Source organism: Ustilago hordei (assembly GCF_900519145.1).
Source record: "Ustilago hordei strain Uho2 genome assembly, contig: UHO2_contig_03, whole genome shotgun sequence".
Lineage (NCBI taxonomy): Eukaryota > Fungi > Basidiomycota > Ustilaginomycetes > Ustilaginales > Ustilaginaceae > Ustilago > Ustilago hordei.
Window position 1 is genome coordinate 718,935 of NW_024545288.1, and position 16,662 is coordinate 735,596.

At 53.7% G+C, this 16,662-nt stretch overlaps 4 protein-coding genes across 4 annotated transcripts; 1 reads left to right on the forward strand and 3 right to left on the reverse strand.

Annotated features, from left to right (window-relative positions):
- Positions 1-1,025: 1,025 nt before the first annotated feature.
- On the forward strand, positions 1,026-2,372 carry UHO2_01851 (alpha tubulin; the record flags this gene model as incomplete). Its single annotated transcript, XM_041559288.1, has 1 exon — positions 1,026-2,372. The coding sequence occupies one exon, from the start codon at positions 1,026-1,028 to the stop codon at positions 2,370-2,372; it is 1,347 nt and encodes a 448-aa protein (XP_041415222.1).
- Positions 2,373-3,057: 685 nt separating this feature from the next.
- On the reverse strand, positions 3,058-7,251 carry UHO2_01852 (uncharacterized protein; the record flags this gene model as incomplete). Its single annotated transcript, XM_041559289.1, has 1 exon — positions 3,058-7,251. The coding sequence occupies one exon, from the start codon at positions 7,249-7,251 to the stop codon at positions 3,058-3,060; it is 4,194 nt and encodes a 1,397-aa protein (XP_041415223.1).
- A 1,727-nt stretch (positions 7,252-8,978) lies between these two features.
- On the reverse strand, positions 8,979-10,890 carry UHO2_01853 (uncharacterized protein; the record flags this gene model as incomplete). Its single annotated transcript, XM_041559290.1, has 4 exons — positions 8,979-10,137; positions 10,258-10,415; positions 10,536-10,599; positions 10,736-10,890. The coding sequence occupies 4 exons, from the start codon at positions 10,888-10,890 to the stop codon at positions 8,979-8,981; spliced, it is 1,536 nt and encodes a 511-aa protein (XP_041415224.1).
- A 1,673-nt stretch (positions 10,891-12,563) lies between these two features.
- UHO2_01854 (uncharacterized protein) lies at positions 12,564-16,100 on the reverse strand (the record flags this gene model as incomplete). Its single annotated transcript, XM_041559291.1, has 1 exon — positions 12,564-16,100. One exon carries the CDS (start codon positions 16,098-16,100, stop codon positions 12,564-12,566), a length of 3,537 nt encoding a protein of 1,178 aa, XP_041415225.1.
- Positions 16,101-16,662: the final 562 nt, after the last annotated feature.

The window sequence follows — 16,662 nt, forward strand, 5'->3', positions numbered from 1 at the left end:
TTTTCAAAGTAATGTGTTTTCAAAACTCTGTGGATAACTGAAACCCCCTAATTGTCTCCCATCTGGGCTGGGCTGCCTAACCGACAATTCCTTCCCGTAGTGAGCCAACCACAAGCGGTGCATTTTGCGCTCGTGCCCTCACACAGAGTGACAAGCTATCCGGCACCCTTCGCCCTCTGCCTTCTTGAATCTGCTTGCATGCATCTTGATAAACTTCATTGCAACAAGTATCCCGCTGACAATGACCTCCTCTGTGCTCTGTCTTACAGGTATGATGGTGAGGCTTGTTTGACGGGAGGCGCTGAGAAGGTTTGAGGCGAGGCACGTGACGCTTGTAACCGGCCTAACATCGACTGTCTTTTGGTACGTGCGAATGACGCGCCTGTGACTGTCGCGCGTGCATTCTCTAAGATCACACAAAATTTGAACAAATTCGCGACCAACACCGTCTTCCTCTCCAAAGTCACACGGAGCGCGCACTGTCACAATTTCAACCCCTGAAATCTGAATTCAAAAATGGTGAATTTGCTCTGCAATTTGAATTGGTGTTGGTCGCTGCCGCCGAGTAGAGAAGGAGAAAACACAGACACAAGCCTCAACTCAAAGCTTGGAAATTCGCAAAAGCGCACTCACACACACGCAGGCTCGCCTGGGCAACACCCAGCAAAGACCAGCAGAGAAACAGAGACCGTTCGCAAGTCTGCTAGTCCAACACACACACACTGCGCCTCCGCCTGTGCTCGCTCGCACTTCAACGTCGTCGCCACGACGATCTCATCCTCATCACCACCATCAAGACATCTTCGCTCTACGTTACTTCTGAGCGCACCTACATTCCTCCTCTTTGACTCCTTCACCTAATCGTAAGTACCATTTGCACAATGTGGCCTTCGCTCGAGCTGTCTGACGCCGATGAAGCCACAACACAAGGCCTTTGATCGCATCCCACAGTAGCTCATCATCGCCTTTTCCGCCTTGTTCCCCTCAACTGCACCACTCTCAGCCCCTAAACAACTTCCAACAACATGCGTGAGGTTCTTTCCCTTCACGTCGGTCAGGCCGGTATCCAGATCGGTAACGCCTGCTGGGAGCTTTACCTTGCCGAGCACGGTCTCAGCCCTGATGGTCGCATCCTCGAGGGCAGCCCTTCCGAGAACGATGACGGTTTCTCCACCTTCTTCAGCGAAACCGGCAGCGGAAAGTATGTCCCCCGTTCCATCTACGTCGACTTGGAGCCCAACGTCGTTGACGAGGTCCGCACCGGTACCTTCCGTTCTCTCTTCCACCCCGAGACCCTCGTCACTGGTAAGGAGGATGCCGCCAACAACTACGCCCGTGGTCACTACACTGTCGGTAAGGAGCTTATCGACCAGACCCTCGACCGTGTTCGCAAGCTCGCTGATGCCTGCTCCGGTCTCCAGGGCTTCTTCGTCTTCCATTCGTTCGGTGGTGGTACCGGTTCCGGTTTCGGTTCGCTCCTCCTTGAGCGTCTTGCTCAGGACTTCGGTAAGAAGGCCAAGTTGGAATTCTCCGTCTACCCTTCCCCTAAGATGAGCTCTTCGGTCGTTGAGCCTTACAACTCGGTTCTCACCACCCACACCACCCTTGAGAACTCGGACTGTTCGTTTATGGTTGACAACGAGGCCATCTACGACATCTGCCGCACCAAGCTCGGCATTGCCTCGCCCGGTTTCACCAACCTCAACAGGCTCATTGCCCAGGTCGTCTCGTCCATCACTGCCTCGCTCCGATTTGATGGTTCGCTCAACGTCGACCTTAACGAGTTCCAGGTCAACTTGGTTCCTTTCCCTCGTATCCACTTCCCTCTCGCCACCTACGCTCCTATTCTTTCGGCTGCCAAAGCTGGTCACGAGCAGAACTCGGTTGCTGAGATGACCTTCTCCTCCTTTGAGAAGGGTAACCAGATGGTCAAGGCTGACCCTCGTGATGGTAAGTTCATGGCCTGTTGCTTGCTCTACCGTGGCGACGTCGTCCCCAAGGACGTCAACTCGGCCGTTGCTACCATCAAGACCAAGCGCACCATCCAGTTCGTCGACTGGTGCCCTACCGGTTTCAAGATTGGTATCTGCAACGAACCTCCTACCACTGTTCCCGGTGGTGACCTTGCCAAGGTTTCTCGTTCGCTTTGCATGTTGGCCAACACCACTGCTATTGCAGGCGCTTGGGGTCGTTTGGACAACAAGTTCGACTTGCTTTACTCCAAGCGTGCCTTCGTTCACTGGTACGTCGGTGAAGGTATGGAGGAGGGTGAGTTCAGCGAGGCTCGTGAGGACCTGGCTGCTCTCGAGAAGGACTACGAGGAGGTCGGTCTTGACTCGGTCGATGTTGGTGAGGAGGACCTTGAATACTAGGTGTCTCCTTCCACTAACTTTGATGACCAGATGGGGGAGAATTTCAGTTTGACTCGGCCTTGCGTCTTGGAGGAGCAAATCGTGTTTGATCAATGTATCGAATTCCTTCCTCTTCTGTAGTCCTCTACCTACCTTGATATCTATTCCCCTTCCCCAAATCACCATCCTGTTTGTGACTTCGTGATTGTGTGTGAAAGGACGTTCTGCCTGACAAAAATGAATGATGAGCTACGGTCTCAGCACTGGACTCATACGAACTCAAGCCAGTCCTAGCCAAGATGCAACCGGCTGCGCTCGACTGGTCAGGTCGGAGCCGGCCTCCCCCCAGCTTCTCGAGCGTCCGCATTTCATCGCAGGCAGGTGCAAGTCATCGAGCATCGCGGCGAGTCTTCGACACAATCTTCACTGGCATCCACAACCTCGTTCGAGCAGAGATACTCGCACACGATTAAGGATGGCTCTACTTCGTGATCATTGAACTTGGAATCATGTGCAAAACAAACTAAAACGATACTGAACAAGAGTGATGGATGATGTATCTGAGTGAAGGGGAGGATGTATGCTTTGCTTGTGTAGTTGTGACGTGGGAACGTGAAAATGCTTTATACAGTGTTTGTTGTTTAGACGAGGTATGAGGGGGCGACCTTTTATCAGATCCCATCGCTCTGTCTAGTTGTGCAGGCTACTAACTGTTACCATGACTCCCCTGAGCAAAGGGATTGACCGAAAAGACCTTCAACACAGGAGGAGACTTGCTTATATCACTAGTAACAATCACCGGAACCTGCATCAACTCTTTAATCTTCTGCCTTCTCTCTCCCCTACCACTTTCATCTACACCGTCAAACTTCAACGCTGACTTCTGCAAACTCTTTGCTCTCTGCTGGCTTTCCTTTGCTGCCTCAACATTGTGCTGTCGAATCAACTCAGCTGTACTGGTCTCTTCTCCATCTTCATCATCGAAGAGAGCTGCTTCGTCGGTTTGAGATTGAGAAGTCAACTCCATCATAGCATGCTGTTGAGCTACCTCTTGCAGCTTCTTGACGTGAACGTCATCCGACGTCTCAGCAAGCCAAGCAATAACATCGACGTTGTCCTTCCAGTAGATGTTGAGTGCGTGCTGCGAATCGTCGTAGATGTGGTTCTCGATCGGCATTTGGTCGACGTGAACACGCTTCTCGATACCGAACTCGGGGACGATCACGTCGAAAGCAGCGTCGAGCACACCCATAACGGTGGCCGGACGAACAACAGGACCGTAGCGCAGGGTAAGATCGTGAATGAGCAAGCAAAGGAAGAGATGAGCGCTCTGCTCCTGGGCGAGCTTGGCGGCGTCCTTCTTGACGTTGCACTGCTGAGCGATCTTGGCCATGGTCTCGCGATCGAAGGGGAACTTGTCTTGGTCGGCAAGCACAGCTTCGAGCTGACGGTGAACCATCAAGTCGGCGTATCGACGGGAGGGAGAGGTGAAGTGAGTGTAGAGAGGAACGTTGAGTGCGTAGTGGTGGTATTTGGCAATGTCGACCATACCAGTGCAGAAGTACTTGGCCTTCATCATGGCATTGGTCACAAGGGCTTGCAGCGCCTGTCGAGCGTTGTCATCTTTGATCTCCCTCAAGCTGCGATGGAGAGCACCACCAGAAGAAATGTCGATCTCGTAGCCCATCGACTTGGCTCGGCTCAAGAAGCCCTCAAGACGACGGTCAAGCGGTTTCTCATGACGACGAAGCAGCGCAAGATCAGGAAGACCAGCAGCAATCTGCTGAGCAACAGCCATGTTGGCCTGAAGCATGAACTCTTCGATGAGCCTGTGAGCGTCATAGCTAGAATAAATGCTGGCGTCGGTGGGCAGTCCGTTCTCGTCCAACCTAAAGCTAAGCTTGACGTTGTCGATACGAAGAGCACCAGTTTCGAAGCGACGAGCGCGCATCTTCTGAGCGAGCTTGTGCAGAATGAGAATGTCATCGGCGATCTCGTTGGACTTGTGCTCCTTGATCTTGTCCTTGGGTAGCTCACCGCCCTCGATGACCTTCTGTGCATCGGCATAGGCGAGCTGGGCGCACGACCTGATGACCGACTTGCCGAACCAGCTCTTGATCACCTGAGCGTCCTTGTTCATGGTGAACACCGCGGAGAAGGTGAGTCGCTCTACGCCAGGCACCAACGAGCAGAGCTCTTCGCTGAGGGTGGGAGGAAGCATGGGAATGACGCGCTGAACGAGATAGACTGAAGTACCGCGCTTGCGAGCCTCGCGATCGAGACTAGAGCCCAGCTTGACAAAGTGGGAAACATCGGTAATGTGAACACCGACTTCATACTGACCGTTACCGAGACGGACAACGTGAACGGCATCATCGAGGTCTTTGGCCGTCTCAGGATCAATGGTGAAGACGCGGAGCGAACGGAAATCTCTGCGAGTCTCGTACTCCCTCTCGGGAATTTTCCACGGCATAGGGGGCAGGCACTTGAGAGCGCCCTCGGAGAAAACTTCAGTGGCCGAGCTGAGGGTGTCCTTGAGAAGAGCTTGAGTCTCGGCTTCGACGTTGCCGATGACACCGATCTCTTCGACGAGAGCACCGAAGGGGTGGAGCGAAGTGATTGGCCATCGCTTGATGCAAGCAACAAAGAGACGACTGTTGAAGCTTTCTTGGCCTTCCTCGGCCCAGAAGTCCTCAGGAGCCTGGTCAGCAGGGATGGCGATGAGCGGCACACGCTTGTCGGTGGGACGGAACCAGATGATCTTGGGACGAGGCTTGACTTCAGGTGCAAGGGCGCCAGGGCCATCGCGCTGGACGCGCTCGGCTTGCTGCTTCTCCTTGGTAGCAGCAGAGGAAGGGCGAAGCATCGCCAAGGTACCCGAGAATAGCTGACCAGGCGAGCGCTCAACAATGGCGACAACGTGACCAGCAAGCTGAGGTGGGTTCTGCTCAGTCTCTTCCTCGTCTTCGATGAGTCGAAGCTGAGCGCCTTCCACCTCAAGGTCATCCTTGGCCTTGTCGGGCTTGCGAGACGACTGGCCGCTCTGCTCTTCCTTGCGCTTCTTCTTATCCTCCTTCTCCTTTTTGATATTCCAGACCTCGAGAGGGTCAAGCAGCTCGACGGCGACAAGATCACCTTCAAGAGCACGGTTGCGGTCCTTGGAACCGCTGATGAAGATATCGCTGTCAAGCACCTCGGTAGTGACGTAGGCGTCACTCCTGTTGCGCTTGTTGATGCGAAGCACGCCGACGACAATCTTGCCGTGAGCAAGTAGTGTAGGGAGGGTGCCTTGAGGAAGGTAGTTGCCAAAGAGAGCCTTGCGCTGAACAGCCCCAGGTCCGCTACCGGGTCCGCCCATGCCGCCACCAAACTGATTGCCGCCAAAGCCACCCATGGCATTGAAGGCGCCACCGATGGAGGGTGCACGGTAGTGACCAGTCATGGCAGCTGACTCACGGAACTGGTGGAGCATGGCCAGATGAGCCTGAGCCTGTGCAAGGTCGACGGGCTGAGGAGCAGCCTGTGCGCCGCCGTTCATTCGCCACTGGATACTGTTGCCACGACCGTGACCACTACGATGACCGCCGAAACCATCGGCGAGATCGTTCATGGAACCACCCATGCCAAGAGAGTTCAAGCTGACAAGACCACCTCCAGCCATAAGGTAGTCCGGAGAGAGGTCGGTTAGCTGAGCAGAGGGGCGACTGTAATGACCGACAGTAGGTTGTGAGGGCTGATAGGCAGCCTGTGCAGTGCGCAGGGCGCTGGCAGTGCTCGGGAAAGAGAAGTCAGGGTTGGACTGCATGACAGGACCGGAAGATTGCATGGCGTCTGAATTGGGAGACTCGCGTTGCTGCTGAAGGGTTTGGTGCGCATCCGAATGGCGGTGCTGCTGAAGTTGCTGTTGCTGCTGTTGCTGCTGTTGCTGGTTGGCTTTGTTGACCACATTGACCGAATGACGGCGACCGTGGCCTCGAGGAAGATTGGAAGGCTGGGGAGCAGGCTGGGCAGGAGTAGCAAAGTTGTTGAGACCGCCGTTGAAGGAGGTGCCGGTCGAGAAGCTACCCATAGGACCGGAGCGAGGAGCGTGGCTCTGAATTCTGCGATGCCCACCGAAGCCGTGGTGGGCGCCGTTGAGAGGGCTACCAGCGCTGCCGGTACCGGTCTGCATGAGTTGCTGCTGTTGGAGCTGGAGCATCTCGATCTGCTGCTGCAGTGCGAGCTGCTGCTCTGCCAGCATCTGACTCTGGGCCGAGAGCGAGTTGGCATTACCATCAACACTAGCTGCAGGTGGATGACCATCCCTGTTGGAGAGCAAGCCACTCATTTCGCTGCCAGTGCGTCGATGAGAGCCGTTGCCGGCAGAGCCGAAGCTGAAATCGGAAGCGTGTCCTCGCTGACCTCGGGTGGGATCGAAGGCCGATGCACCGTAACCGACGGAGCTGGCACCATCGTCGGTCATGTCATCGGCCTCACTGGGAGTGTTTCCGAGACCGGAACCAACATTGTAGCCAAGATCGGCAAATCGACTCTGAAGGCTCAACTGACGCTGATGCGACAAGTTGGCGCGGAAGTCAGCCGAAGATGCATTGTTTGCATTGCCGGGCTGGTTGGAGTGGCGAGCCATGGCGCTTTGGAAAGCTGCGTTGTCTGCAAAACGAGGGCCACCCTGACGAGGGAAAGTGGACTGAGGCTGAAACGAATGAGCGGCGTCGGAGGTGCTTTCGGCATCTTCACCAAGACTTGCTAGACCAGCGGGTCGAGAAGCGAACATGTTGCGAGCTTGGCCAACACCACTGAGGTTGAGCTGCTGCTGCAGGCGGCCCTGCAAATGGTCGGTCTGAGCAGCGAGACGGTTGCTCACCGCATTGAGATCATGATGATTGTCTTGACGGTTCATGGCGAGATCAGTGAATCAATCAATCTTCGATGGAGAGACTGTATCAGCTTGATAGCTAAGGCTGAATAAGATTCGAGAAAAAAAGCGAGGTAAGAAGGAGAGAAGCATTGTCAGTAGGGTGCGCAGGCAGTGAGTTGAATGAAGAACGGAAATCACTTACTATTGTCGAGTGGTGTAAGGTCTATCGTGATAATGTGAGATGTTAAACAGGGGATTGTAGGGACTTTATTGGAAGAACCAAAGTTCAGAGCCCAGATACGAGCAGAGACAGGGTGTGAAAGGAGAGATTGTGTGTCTTGATGAGTGTGCGTGTATGAGATTGAGGTGGAGGGTAAATGCTGAGGAGTTGAGGCGATGTATCAGGTTATATAGACGATGCTAGACTACTTGCAAATGCTGACGATTAGCTGAAGAGACTGAGGGACAATCCTGGGATAGATAAGAAGGGTCGACGAGAGCTTCCGAGTGTGTTTCAGAGCGAAGAGCAGAAGGACCGAGCGGCGAGAGGAGCTGATGTGGTCACGAAAGATGCTTCCGTCGAGAAATGGAGAGGGATGATGGCCAGTCTATAGCAATGCCGAACAGGAGATGGAGACAGCGGTCAAGATCCAGGCTAGGTGATGCGAGAGTGGGGCGAGTCGGGACAGGCCAAGTAGCTCAGGGCGAAAGATTTGGGTGAAACGAAGGTGAGTACGAAAGAAGGACAAGAGCACCAAGCCAATGCGGACCAAGAGAAGTGCAAAAGTTCTGGTTCGCAGCAGCGGGTGGGCGGCGAACCTTGATGTGAGAAAGGTGATGATGAGAAGGAGATGAGGAAAGAGGAAAGGAGTGTGGTTGAGTGGGGGGGGGGGTGGGGAACAAGCTGGGTGGCTGACCTTGCAGACCTTCGAACTGCTAAGCAGAGTGATGCAGCTTGTTGCGTGTACACGTAAGGGTGTTGCGTCGCAATTCGGAACTGCGTGTCTGTCTCTGTGCGAGATCGTGTGTGAGCGTGTGCCAAAAGTCAAATCAAGAAGGAAGGGTCTTCCCTTTCCCTCTCTGCCCAATCGCACTTCCTTGCCTTGGCGTGCTGAAGATTACGATCCAGTGAGACGCTAAAGGATGACGCAGAGCCGATCTGATCGGAGATCAGGCAGAGCCGATCCGGTTAGATAACCGATCTGATCAGAGATTGAGGATAACCGATTTCACTAGAGATCGGGTACAACCAAGTCCCGCTCGTTGTCAGGCTGGATGATTAAGTATAGCAACTCGCACATTCGGCATGTGCCACCCATATGTATATATATCAAGCTGACAGCACTAGGCTCTCACCACGTTCTTTCAGTCAATTGAGTATATATGTTTCTGTCTTTTAGCAGCAGTGACATCGTACTTAGACTCTCCCCGATCGCCAGTTATCGGGACCCAAACTTCAACATCTCCATGCTTCGGTGGCGATGACAACGTTCTTGGGTATGCACTGATTCTTTCAAAGCCTTGTCCACCGACAACCTCACCCGCGACTTTCTCGCTCTTGTTCTCACGCAGGAAGCAAGACTTCAGTGACCAGGCGCTACGACACAAACGACCTGTCGCCATGAATATTGGAGAACGCACCTAAATTCATGGGAACATTACAGCTGATAGTACAGATTGGTGAAAATACAGATCGAGACTTCGGAGGCGAGTCGTACCACGCATCGAGAACGGTTAGAATTAATTTTAAGAAACGCTTCTTGGAAAGCTCAGTCCTGAGGGTTCTTCTTCGGCCTACCGGTAGGCTTCTTTGCCGGAGAAACCGAAGCAGCCGGAGCAGCTGCCTGAGGGACCGGAGCGAGAGGCGCAACAGGCTGCGGGACAGGAGCGGGTGCGGCAGCGGCGGCGGCATCAGCCTTCTTCGGTCGTCCTCGGGGACGCTTGGCCGCCTCTTCACCCTCAGTCTTTTCCTTGGGAGGACGGCCACGCTTCTTGCCTGAGCTAGGCGGAGCCGAAGGAGAAGTCTGAACCGCAGGCTGAGGAGGAATGGTAGCACGTGGAAGAGGAGGTGTCGTCACTCGGTTAAGACTGGCTGCACTGGCCGCATTGGCAGCGACAGGGTCGACCTCTTTCTTCGGTCGGCCACGCTTCTTAGCCGGAGGAGCGCCTGCAGCTGCAGCTGGGCTAGGATCAACAGGAGCCACGGGTGAGATGTATGCTGGCTGCGATCCAGGAATAGGGTGTTGAGCGCTGGGACTTGGCTGAACAGCAGCAGCAGCTTCCTTCTTCGGACGACCGCGCTTCTTGGGCTGAGGTGAAGGTGCGTCTCCGAAGATGGCAAAAGGCAAACCCTGTCCTGCAACGGGCATCTGCGATGGAGCTGGGAAGGCGGTGGCGGCTTCAGCTGCTGCAGCAACGAGAGATGCTTTACTGGGACGACCCCGCTTCTTGGCAGGAGGAGGACTGTGTTCTTGAGGAGCAACGGATGCGGGGAGAGCGACGGGCGCGAGGGCAGGGGCTGCAGGAACAGCGGACTTGGGAGGTCGTCCTCGCTTTTTCTGCACAGGCTGAGGAGTGTCTACAGGTACGAGGGGGGCCTGAGCTGCTGGCTGCGGAGGTGGAGGTGGCGTGGCAGCCTGCGAATTGGCAGGACGACCTCTCTTCTTGGTGGGAGACACATCGGCGACAGCGGGCTGAGGCACGGGCGGAGTCAGAGCAGGAGGAAGAGGCGAGGGAGTAGGAACGGCGGCGGGAGCAGCAGCAGCAGCAGCGTCCTTGGGAGGCCGACCAGGCTTCCTCTTGGGTGTCGATCCGGCAGCAGCATCTGGGGCAGCTAGGCCGTTGGGAACGCTGGATGCAGGCACACTCGGAGGAGTAGCAGGTGGTGCACCAGCGGCAGAGGCTTGGAGTGAGGCTTTCGAGGGACGACTGGGATGAAGAGAATAAGATACAGAATATCGTCAGTATGAGAACTCTTAGTGTCTGTTTTGGTGTCATGGTTATACGTACCCTCTCATTTTGGGCTGAGTCTCGGCAGATGCCGAGGACGGGAGAACGGTTGCGGCAGCAGCGGCTTGGTCCGCATTGTCTGCCTCCTTGGGGTCAATACGTGCGGACTCTGGAATATCGTCGCTTGCGACATGGCCGTCGATGAAAGCGCGAGCGACTCGAGCCTTGTCTTCGTCGAGGAGCTCGTCGTATCCGTCCTGTGTGTGATGGCGAGCACAAGATGGTGAGCGATGCGGAAAGGAGACGTCAGCCAAAAGAAAGGCCCACTTTTGCAGAATCAACGCGTCATTTCCAAAATCCGGCAGTGGCGCACTTACAAGGTCAGCAGGATCGGTGATGCCCTCCTTCTCCTGGATGTTGCGAATGATCTTGGGGGTAGTGCTAGAGAAGGAGGATGGCGACGATGAAACAAGCAACAGGTGTCAGTCGATGCTCTATATAGTGAATGGAAAGGACATTGCCAAGTGCGGAAATGGACGCGCGCGTGTGACAGCTTTTTGAAAAAGGAAATACTCACCAACCCCAGTGTCGCCATTGGAAAGACTGGTTTCCCTGAATCTCGACGAGACTTCCAAGACGCAACTCTCCCTTTGCTATCTTGGTACCAGCACAAGGCTTTGGACCTTTGCATCCAGCGCGAGCTGAAGGACTATACTCGATGCGAAATGGCATATTATCGCGGCGTATGATGGCGCAAAGTGCGCACGAATGAGAGTACAAGTCGGTAGGAGAAGTAGTCGGGAGTGGGTATTGGTCGGAACTCGGAGAAAGAGCCTGTCAAACGCGATTAAGTGCTCTGTGTGGGTACAGATACGGGTATTGAGCGTAGAGATGACCTCGAAAACGTCGTTAACAGCGTCGAGGATGTTGCTGCTGCGGCAACGAGGATGGTGTGCGGACGAATGGATGGATGGAGGGTGGACAGCCGATTGTGGGGCGAGAGGATTACCCTCGACTCAGGAAAGGGCGAGTTTATCGAAACAAAAAGGGAAAAGCCAAAAAGGGCTGCCGAAAATGAACTTGAATATCCAATTTTTCACTGAGGCTGACCAAAATTGAAAAGAATGCTAATCTGGCCCGTCTTTTTTTTTGGCCACAGGGCACTAGAGCAGCGTGTGACTTCCAGATCAATTTTGGCAAAATCCCGTCCCAGCATTTCTTTTTCTTTTCTTTTTCTTTTTCCAAGTTTTTTTTTTTTTTTTTTTTTTCCTTTTCTTTTCTTTTCTTTTTCTTTTCTTTTCTTTTTCTTTTTCCAAGTTTTTTTTTTTTTCTTTTCTTTCTTTTTTTCTTTTCTTTCTTTTTTCCTTTCTTTTTTTCTTTCTTTTTTTCTTTCCTTCTCTCTCTCTCTCTCTCTCTCTCTCTCTCTCTTTCTTTCTTTCTTTCTTTCTTTCTTTCTTTTTGACGAAAAAGCCAAAAAGAAGAAGCGAAACAAAAAGAAGCATTTTCTTGAGAAAAGGGTCACATGCAGCAGCTGTCCTTCAGCCCGACCTCTAACATAGCAGCATCGAAGGCTGCTGCTTGTGCTTCGTGCTTCTGTTTCAAGGAGAAGACAGACCCTTGCTCCAGGCTGCGCACCGACCCTTTGCGCAAGCCTCTGGGGATGCTCTGCTTGTCGAGCATCACACTGAGCAAAGGAGCCAATTTGACTTTTGAATTGTTGAAGCCCATCTACCTGAATGAAGCGAGGCTGCGCAAAAGCATGTGTCAGATTTGGTGCCGATCAAGGGTCCAACCGTTCAGACGCAAGATAACGCTCTGGTTAGCGGCTTGTCAATGCAAGTGCTCCTTTCTCTTCGATCACGTTCAATTGATTGTGACAACGTCCTGCAGCATCACAATGTCCCCATAGCTCTCTCTTGTCTCACTCATCTCCGTCACGACACGCAGCAGCAGACTCGTTCAACGGCTCGCTAAAGTTGCTTGACGCCGAGATAGCATCTGCACACGGCACCCCGGTCTACATCACAGTCTGGCACCTTTCTCCGCCGAGCATCAGGCTCGCTTGGCCTCGGCATCTCTCACACCAATACCTTATTTTCTGACCTCTCAGTAGAATGAACATACGGTGGCCATGGCTATAGAGTCGCAAGCGACCGAGCCTTTTGCCGCTCCAACGGTCTTGTTCGCTGCGACAGAGCCCGAGGTCTTGTATTGCTACCGTGAGCCCATTCTGACAATGATGACAGACCTTTCGAGAGTTGCTGCTCAACTCTGTTTCGATCCAGGCAGCTTCATCATTCAGAACTTATTTCGCACATACACCACGAACATGCTGATGATGAGGAACCAGTGCTTTTCCGAGTTGTGTTAACGCAAACGGGGACCGGCGGGCCACAATTCCTGGACTAACGGCGCTTCTGCTTCTTCGACTTGGTCTTGCCATTCTTCTTGTCCGACCCCTTCTTTGGGCTTGCTTCAGCCTCTTCAGCCTCACGCTTTGCACCCTTGACCGAGATCGTGGTGTTAAAACCCTTCAAGTCTTTACCGCCGTTCTTTCGCAGCATGAGAGCTACCTCAGCTTCAGCTTGACCCCAGTTGGCACCATCAGCACCGTCGTCCTTGATAGCATACTTGCCCAAGTCCATCGAGTCGATGAGCTTCTGCTTGGCTGCTCGAAGCTCTTCACCATCCTCCTCATCCTCGTCGTCCTCTTCATCTTCCTCCTCCTCCTCCTCATCATCTTCATCTTCATCCTCGTCCTCATCGCCGTCGTCTTCATCATCATAATCAAGCTCGCCACGAGCCTGACCCTGCTTGTTGTGTGCCAAGAACTCCTTACCCGCATCTCTCAGCTCAGACTGAAGGTCGCCCTTAAGCGCAGTCCAATCATCCCTTTCATCAGCACCAGCACCGTTTGCCTTGTTGCGCAATGGCGCACGAGCATCGGGACCCGACCCAAGCTCAGGCATAGACTGAGCAATAGCCTTCTTCTCGACTTTTCGCAGACACTTGACTAGCATACGCACTGTCTTGACGAACAATGCCATGGCCTGTTGCAAAGGCAAACGCAACTCGGCACTAATATCATCTGGTGTCTTTCTCTGCAGACCGATGGCGAGCAGGAGAGAGGACTGTAGACCGGATAGGCGAAGCTCTTCCTCTTCCTCGGGAGCGTCGATGACGGATGCTGCAGCTTCATCTTCTCTGACTGCACGGAGGCGGTTGTTGAAGTAAAGAGCTGCGAGGGTGGGAAGGAGATCGAGTACGACTGACATTTCGACCATGTTATTCGAGTACGAGTCGAGGCGCTTCATGTCGAAGGATGTGAGGAGGGTGCGTAGTTCGGCGGCGCTGAGAGGGGCAGATGTAGAAGAGGTGGAGGAGACGTCTTCATCGGCATGTGCGAGACGAGCTCCTTGTGTTGCGGCCTCGAGAACGGTGAGTGCAGTGATGGTGGAGAACTCGCGGAACCTGTACGAAAGCAACGAGATGAAGCGCTTTCTGAAGTCGGCTGCTAGTGATCCCAGCCAAGCCGAACCAGTGGTCGATGTCGATGTGTCGAGCGCCTTGAGTTGAACTGTGGTGTATTCTCCAGTGAGATCGTTAGCAATCTGTCGGGCCCAGAGAGGTGTATAGCCAGCCTTCTTCCAGAACTTGAACAGCTGTGGTGTCAAGCCGTACGATACACCCAACCAATCAAGCTGCTCGGGTCGACGCTCCGAGAGTCTCTGAAGCAATGCTGGCATGCGTGCTGCGTCTCGAACACGGATCTCGTCGCCCTGGAGGAGGTTGGCGTCCTTTGAGATCTTCTTGTCGCGGACAGCGGCGAAGGTCTCGCCATCATCCAGGTCGTCTCGGACGTTGTCGACGTCGAGCAGCTGACCACTGTAGAAAGCTTCGAGTGCCTGCAATGCGCGAGCACCGTAGCCCATACGAGCGTAGTCAGGGTGGACAGCAATGCGCACAACACGAGCACCGGAAAGCGAAGCGAAGTCGGCATCCTGGAACTGCTGAGCAACAAGCCATGGAATGAGATCACCTGCTTCTCGGGTACCACGGCTCAGGCTGTTAAGGACGGCTCCACGGCTGATGTTACCTTCGAGCGCTACCTGAACGACACAGAGAGGTTCCGGCAAGCCACCTCCGTTGCCCTTGAGTGGTGCCAAAAGGACGAAGAGGCGGTGACCAGGAGCGTCACTCATCAGCTGCAAGTCGTTAGGCGAGTTCTTGTAGTGACTTGCGACGTAGAGCGCCATCATCCTTTGCAGGAAGACCTCCGAAGCAGGGTGGTAGCTAAAGAGTGCATCTCGATTGACCATGTATAGATCGCATGAGGAGGGGTGAGGGCAGCCCTTGGCCTTGAGCGCGGCAGAAGAGAGTCGTGTGAGAGATGCATCGAGACAGAGCAACTGGTGGAGCCATGACTCAATCTTGTCGCCACGCGAGTATCGAATGGGCTCTTTGAGCTCGACTTCCTTGAGCGAGCGGGCAGCGAGCGCAGCGCCTGCAACACGACCCGTGTTGAGACCACTCTTGCCTTCTTTGCGGACCGACTTGCTGGAAGAAGCAGTCGAGTCTTCAGCGTTGGAAGCATCGACAACACCTCGAGCGTTGTCACGGAGCTGCTGGATGAGCTTGAGAGAGAGACTGCGTCCTGTACCTTCGTAGCCGTTGATGGTGGACGATAAGAAAACTAGATAGGGTCCCATGAGGTTGCGGACAAGTGGCAACGGGATGGCAGCAGCTTCGTCGATGACTAGGAGCTCGGCTTGACCAAGCACCTGGTGGTCTTGTGGCTGGATGTACTGAATCGTCTGACGGTGACCACGGAAGATGTTGACTCGAACGACAACATCCTTCCATTCACCAGTACCTCTTTGCAGGTCCCAGTCGGCAACCTCCTCGTATCCGAGAGCGTCGAGACCCTTGAAGACGAACTCGAAGAGCGTTTTGAGGTTCTCTGGACTTGGCGATGTGACAAAGATATTGCTGTATCCATGTACGACAGCAGCGGCGATGCAAAGACCAAGTGCAGCCGACTTACCACGTCCACGCGCTGCTGTCAACGCAACGGTGGTGGAGAGGGACGAACTTGCGAGGATGTCGAGGATGGTGAGGACTGCTTTGGCCTGGTCGAGCGTTTTTGCGTGTCGAACGACTTCGCCGACGACCTTTGTTTCGCGAACTTGATCCTTGAGCTCCGCAAGCTCTTCTTCTGCTTCTACACGCTCCTTGCCTTTGCGGACTGTGGAGCCGACACCGGTGCCAGCGCCTGTGCTTGTTTCCGGAAGAGGCTTGATGTCCTTACCCTTGCTGAGCGGAAGGACATTGAGTTCGTCATCGAGCAAGAGTGTGTCCTGGTTGGCGCCCAAGGACAGCAAGAAACGCTCGTTGAATCGTGCTACCGGGTCGTCGTCAGATGCGTTCGACCTGTAACTCCTGTGAACATCCATACCGAGCGAGTAGAGCTGTCGCAAACTCGACATTGTCTTGAGCAGCAAGATGACCACACCTCCACCCTCCACTGTCTCGATCGTCCTTGCGAGCATGTTGGGCGTCACCGCCTCAAAGTCTTGCAGGATTAACATACCGTACGTCTGACCGAGAATCTTGGGAGTATCTTTGTAATAGCAGTATCGGATGTCGGTGAGACTGACAAAGAGCTCGAACGGGTCGCCTTCGCCCTTGTCACGAATACCTCGCTTGATATCATTCTTGATCTTCTGCTCGCGCTTCTTCCGATGTGTAGTGAAGCCGAGGTCTTTCTTGTAGCACCAGAGGACATTAGGACGGGACTGCACTCGAGACTGGGAGAGAAGGAAATGGAGGTTGACGATTTGATCTTTGCCCTTGTCACCGACGATCACGAAGAAAGATCGGTGGTTGAGTGCAACATTGTTGCGAATGAGGGTTGGGATACGCGGATCCAGCTGCTTCCTCATCTTAACAAGTTGGGTTGGTGAAGACGCCACCAGTGCAGCTCCTCAGGAAGAAGACCTTGGAACGACTGAGAAGACCACTGAGTCGGAGATCTGCTTTTCTCCTAAGCAGAGAACCTTGTCGTGTTCGGTTATGAGTGGAGTGTTACGATCCTTATGTGATGAGAAAGGTGCGGACTAGAAGCTGATGGCAAGCATGCAGTACTTACTGGCTTGACACTTCTCACTTTTCTTCTTCCCAGGGTTTGAATTTTTTCGTGGCTCAGACACACTTCCGAGTTCCGAACGAGAGATACAGCATTTTCGCAGAGATTCAGATCAGAGATGCCAAACATGTCTGCCCTGCACTTAAACCTCAGAGGGGGCAGGACCCCATGATAATGCTATGCAAGCTACATCTGAGAAGATAGAGGAGTCCTACAGATAGCCTTGATAAGCATATTGAAAGTGCCATTGTGGTCACAATCTGCTGAGGCAGGTTGGGCATCAGAATTGTTTACTTGCACCTAGTCTTTGGTTGAGATTGCCACACTGAGAGCAGGTCTTTGATGTATATGCTTCTGGT